The sequence below is a fragment of the Pristiophorus japonicus genome, chromosome 21, assembly GCF_044704955.1.
Source record: "Pristiophorus japonicus isolate sPriJap1 chromosome 21, sPriJap1.hap1, whole genome shotgun sequence".
NCBI lineage: Eukaryota > Metazoa > Chordata > Chondrichthyes > Pristiophoridae > Pristiophorus > Pristiophorus japonicus.
The window spans coordinates 38,816,442-38,822,568 of record NC_091997.1 but is presented as its reverse complement, the minus strand read 5'-3'; the positions used below and the strand labels follow the sequence as shown (position 1 = coordinate 38,822,568).

General features: G+C 50.5%; 1 protein-coding gene across 1 annotated transcript in view; it reads left to right on the top strand.

Moving 5' to 3' along the window:
• Nucleotides 1-971: 971 nt before the first annotated feature.
• Nucleotides 972-6,127, top strand: part of mlx (MAX dimerization protein MLX) — a 37,131-nt gene continuing 31,975 nt past the window's right edge. The window contains exon 1 of the mRNA XM_070863921.1: nt 972-1,062. Coding sequence (XP_070720022.1) covers nt 972-1,062 — 91 coding nt within the window. The remainder of the gene's footprint in view (nt 1,063-6,127) is intronic.

Genomic DNA, 6,127 nt, shown 5'->3' with positions numbered 1-6,127 from the left:
TTTCTCACCCTCTAACTGAATTTGAATTCAACCATGCTATGATCACTCTTTCCTAGAGGATCCTTTACTTTGAGCTAATTTATTAATCCTGTCTTGTTACACAGTACCAGATCTAAGAGAGCCTGCTCTCCACAGTATAGTTCCACAACATACTGTTCAAAGAATCCATCCTGGATACACTCGATGAACAAAGATTCACTAGATTAATTCCTTGGATGACAGGGTTGTCATATGAGGAGAGGTTGAGTAGATTGGGCCTATCTTCTCTGGCGTTTAGAAGAATGAGATGTAATCTCATTGAAACATAAGATTCTGAGGGGGGTTGGCAGGATAAATGCTGACGGGTTGTTTCCCCCTGGCTGGCATGTCTAGGACGAGGGGGACATAGTCTCAGGATAAGGGGCCGGCCATCTAAGACCGAGATGAGGAAGAATTTGTTCACTTGGAGGGCTGTGAATCTTTGGAATTCTGTGGATGCTGAGTCATGAGTATATTCAAGGCTGAGACAGAAATTTATGGTCTCTGGGGAATTAAGGGAGCTGGATATCGGGCAGGAAAGATCAGCCATGATCTTATAACAACAACAACAACTTGTATTTATATAGTGTCTTTAAAGTAGTGAAACTTCCCAAGGCACTTCACAGGAGTATTGTAAGATTTTTTTTTTAATTGTCACCGATCCGCATAAGTAGAAATTAACGCAGGTGACCAAAAGCTTAGTCAAAGAGATATATTTTAAGGTGAGTCGTGAAGGAGGATAGAGAGGTAGAGAGGTTTAGGCAGGGAGTTCCAGAGCTTGGGCCCTAGTAACAGAAAGCAAGGCTACCAATGGTTGAGCGATTATAATCAGGGTTGCTCAAGAGGGCAGAATTAGAGGAGCGCAGGCATCTCGGGGGTGATGGTGGTGGGGGGATGCGCGGCAGGGGGTTGTGGGGCTGGAGGAGGTTACAGAGATAGGGAGGAGTGAGGTCATGGAGAGATTTGAAAATAAGGATGAGAATTTTGAAATCGAGATGTTGCTTAACCGCAAGCCATTGCTGGTCAGCGAGCACGGGGTGATGGGTGAGCGGGACTTGGTATGAGAGTTAGGACATGGGAAGCTGAGTTTTGTATCACTTCTAGTTTACGTCGGGTACAATGTGGGAGGCCAGCCAGGAGTGCATTTGAATAGTCAATTCTAGAGGTAACAAAGGCATGGATGAGGACTTTAGCAGCGGATGAGCTAAGGCAGGAGCAGAGATGGGCGATGTTATGGAGGTAGAAATAGGCAGTCTTAACTATGTTGCAGATATGTGGTCCAGAACCAGGGGACACAGTCTAAGGATAAGGGGTAGGCCATTTAGGTCTGAGATGAGGAGAAACCTTTTCACTCAGAGAGTTGTTAACCTGTGGAATTTCCTGCCGCAGAGAGTTGTTGATGCCAGTTCATTGGAGATATTCAAGAGGTAGTTAGATATGGCCCTTACAGCTAAAGGGATCAAGGGATATGGAGAGAAAGCAGGAAAAGGGTACTGAGGGAATGATCAGCCATGATCTTATTGAATGGTGGTGCAGGCTCGAAGGGCTGAATGGCCTACTCCTGCACCTATTTTCTATGTTTCTATGAAAGCTCATTTCAGGGTCACATATTACACCAAGATTGCGAACAGTCTGGTTCAGCCTCAGCCAGAAGTTGGGGAGAGGGATGGAGTCAGTGGCTAGGGAACGGAGTTTGTGGTGGGGACTGAAAATAATGTCTTTGGTCTTCCCAATATTCAATTGGAGAACATTTCTGCTCACCCAGAATTGGATGATGGACAAGCAGCCTTGACAATTTAGAGAGCGTAGAGGGGTCAAGACAAGTGGTAGTGAGGTAGGGCTGGGTGTCATCAGCGTACATGTGGAAACTGACGATGTCGCCAAGGGGTAACATGTGGATGAGAAATAGGAGGGAGCCAAGGATAGATCCTTGGGCGACACCAGAGGTAACAATGCGGGGGCGAGAAGAGAAGCCATTGCAGGTGATCCTCTGGTTACGAATAGATAGATAAGAATGGAACCAGGCGAGTGTAGTCCCACCCAGCTGGATGACGGTGGAGAGGCATTTGAGAAGGGTGGAGTGGTCAAATGTGTCAAAGACTACAGCAAGTCAAGAAGGACGAGGAGAGATAGTTTGCCTTTGTCATGGTCACAAAGGGATGTCATTTGTGACTTTGATGAGAGCCGTTTCGGTACTGTGGCAGGCACGGAAACCGGATTGAAGGGATTCAAACATGGAATTGCGGGAAAGATGGGCACGGATTTGACAACACGTTCAAGGACTTTAGCGAGGAAAGGGAGGTTGGAAATGGAGTGGTCGTTTTCAAGGACAGAAGGGTCGAGGGTTGGTTTTTTGAGGAGAGGGTGATGACGGCAGATTTGAACGAGAGGGGGACAGTACCTGAGGAGAGAGAACCGTCAACAATGTCAGCTAACATGGGAGCCAGAAAAGGAAGTTGGGTGGTCAGCAGTTTGGTGGGAATAGGATCAAGGGCGCAGAAAGTGGGTCTCATGGACAGGATGAGCTTGGAGAGGTCATGAGGGGGTATTGGATAGAAACTGGAGAAAGATGTGAGGTCAGGGCTAGGGCAGGGAGTTTCTTTAGAGGAAATTTGGCCCGGTGGGCGAGGGGAGGGGAGGGAAGAGAAGAGAAGAGAAGAGAAGAGGTAGAGGCTGTCGAACCCGACGGTCTCAATCTTTGAGACAAAGAAATCCATGAGCTCCTCACACTTATTGTCGGAGGTGAGGGTGGAAGAGACAGGGGGAGGAGTTTAAAAAGACGGTTAGCAGTGGGGAATAGAAGCCGGGGTTTATCTTTACATTCCAGAATGATTCTGGAATAGTGAGCGATTTTGACAGACGAGAGCAGCACCCGATAATGCTTTATGTGGTTCAGCCAGATCTGGCGGTGAATGGCTCAACCAGTTGTCCGCCATATCCGTTCAAGTCTGCGTCCCTTGGACTTAAGGGAGTGAAGTTGAAGGCTGTATCAGGGGGAACAGCCAGCGTGAGAGAGAGAGAGTAATGGTTTTAACAGGGACTGGGGCATCAAAGGTGGTAGTGAGGGTGTGATTGAGCAGATCGGTAGAGCGAGGGTTCGGGGCCGAGGAGAGACGAGGGCCCAGGGACAGCACGGGCCAACCCACAGTGCGATCTATGGATAGTTGGAGCATGCATGCGCACTAGGTCTGTGCAGCAGAGCTGGTCTCCAGTCGTCTTGGTTAACCCTTGCCACTGGACCAAGACCTAGCTCTGTCAAGCCCGTGTGGTGGTTGGTGTGCAACGGCCACCCCATGTTAAAAGAATCCATGCACAGGCATCTTCCACCCTTCAGGATGTAGTTCAGGACCTGGAATGTCAGGTCTGTCATTGAAACACCTGTAAACTCATCCCTTTTTGGTGTGGAAGCGGATCATCCTCAATATGAGGGACTGCCTAATACTATACTACTGTACTAGTTGCAGAAATGTCATGGTGAAAGGAGGGCCAAAGGCTGGACTGTTGGGAGTTGATAAGTGCAGTTGGAGAGTCGCGAGAGAGTTTTTTCCAGGGGCAGACACAGAAGGAGGTATGGTTGGGGGGGGGCGGTGGAGAGTGATACGAGTGGCTATCTGTTAATATGGTTTGGGGAGTTTACATGGAGGGGGAACTTAAGGGGATAGGAGACTAGTGAACTCAGCAGAAAGAGCATGATGAATTGAGATGGAAGTTGAAATCAATGAGGATGAGAAGACCTTCAGTGTAGAGGGAGGAAAGTAGTGAAGAAATATTGCTACTAATATTTTTATAGTTCTAGGATGGGTGGTAGAGAATGAGAATTTTAAATGACAGGGGTGGAATATCATGAGATGACTACTCCTAATACTTATATTCATTTTGTATTCCCTCTTTCGTTTAGGGATTTTACAGCCTTCTTGGCTCAACATTGAGTTCAACAATTTTAGACCAGAACCTCTACCCCTATTGTTTTCTTCCATGTCAGCTGTTGATGATTCTGCCATTCCCATTTAAACTCATCTTTTGTTTCTTAACTTGCTCTGTTATCACTTCCTTTTACCTTGCACCATCATTCCTTTTGTCTCTTAATCTCTTCTGCCTTCCATCCTATCACAGAAACATAGAAACATAGAAAATAGGTGCAGGAGTAGGCCATTCGGCCCTTCTAGCCTGCACCGCCATTCAATGAGTTCATGGCTGAACATGCAACTTCAGTACCCCATTCCTGCTTTCTCGCCATACCCCTTGATCCCCCTAGTAGTAAGGACTTCATCTAACTCCTTTTTGAATATATTTAGTGAATTGGCCTCAACAACTTTCTGTGGTAGAGAATTCCACAGGTTCACCACTCTCTGGGTGAAGAAGTTTCTCCTCATCTCGGCCCTAAATGGCTTACCCCTTATCCTTAGACTGTGACCCCTGGTTCTGGACTTCTCCAACATTGGGAACATTCTTCCTGCATCTAACCTGTCTAAACCCATCAGAATTTTAAACGTTTCTATGAGGTCCCCTCTCATTCTTCTGAACTCCAGTGAATACAAGCCCAGTTGATCCAGTTTTTCTTGATAGGTCAGTCCCGCCATCCCGGGAATCAGTCTGGTGAACCTTCGCTGCACTCCCTCAATAGCAAGAATGTCCTTCCTCAGGTTAGGAGACCAAAACTGTACACAATACTCCAGGTGTGGCCTCACCAAGGCCCTGTACAACTGTAGTAACACCTCCCTGCCCCTGTACTCAAATCCCCTCGCTATTAAGGCCAACATGCCATTTACTTTCTTAACCGCCTGCTGTACCTGCATGCCAACCTTCAATGACTGATGTACCATGACACCCAGGTCTCGTTGCACCTCCCCTTTTCCTAATCTGCCACCATTCAGATAATAGTCTGTCTCTCTCTTTTTACCACCAAAGTGGATAACCTCACATTTATCCACATTATACTTCATCTGCCATGCATTTGCCCACTCACCTAACCTATCCAAGTCACTCTGCAGCCTCATAGCATCCTCCTCGCAGCTCACACTGCCACCCAACTTAGTGTCATCCGCAAATTTGGAGATACTACATTTAATCCCCTCGTCTAAATCATTAATGTACAGTGTAAACAGCTGGGTGATCTTTCACCTCAACTCCGCTTTCATGCGCTATCCCCAAATCCCACAGCCCTCTGAGGTAGAGAATTCCAAAGATTGACCACATTCTGAGTGACAACCTGACGTGAGTGGCTTTTGGCTCAATTTGTCAACGGCTATGGAACTGATGCAGTTGATGCAGAAACCGATGATTCACTGGGACAAGCGGAGATCTCAGGGTCAGCCTGAGCGCTGCGCTCCCCCCTACGGCCGCTGGCGGCGCTGTGCCCGGGGTCAGGGATCAGAGCGGCGTCAGGGGGGGTTAGGCCGGCGCCATGACGGATCCGGGAGGCGCGGCGGACGATCGGTGGGTGAAGGTGAGAGGCCCCGGGACACCGAGCCCCGCTTCACCATCTCCCCGGGATACCGCCCGACCCGCCAGAGCCGGGGCCGCAAATTCACAACAAGGCGGCCCGGAACTCGCGGCCTCCGGGGTGGAGGGTGCAGGGAGAGAAGGCGCTACTTTCCCCGGGGGGGCAAGGGCAAGGGCAAGGGAGAGGAGGCGCCCCTTTCCCCGGGGGGGGGGGCAAGGGAGAGGAGGCGCCCCTTTCCCCGGGAGGGGGAACGGTGAGGAGGCGCCCCTTTCCCAGGTAGGGAGAGGAGGCGCCCCTTTCCCCGGGGGGGGGCAAGGGAGAGGAGGCGCCCCTTTCCCCGGGGGGGGGGGGAGGAACGGAGAGGAGGCGCCCCTTTCCCAGGTAGGGAGAGCAGGCGCCCCTTTCCCCGGGGGGGTGAGGAACGGAGAGGAGGCGCCCCTTTCCCAGGTAAGGAGAGCAGGCGCCCCTTTCCCCGGGGGGGGATGCGCCCCTTTCCCCGGGGGGGAGGGAGAGGAGGCGCCCCTTTCCCCGGGGGGGGGGGGAGGAACGGAGAGGAGGCGCCCCTTTCCCAGGTAGGGAGAGCAGGCGCCCCTTTCCCCGGGGGGTGAGGAACGGAGAGGAGGCGCCCCTTTCCCAGGTAAGGAGAGCAGGCGCCCCTTTCCCCGG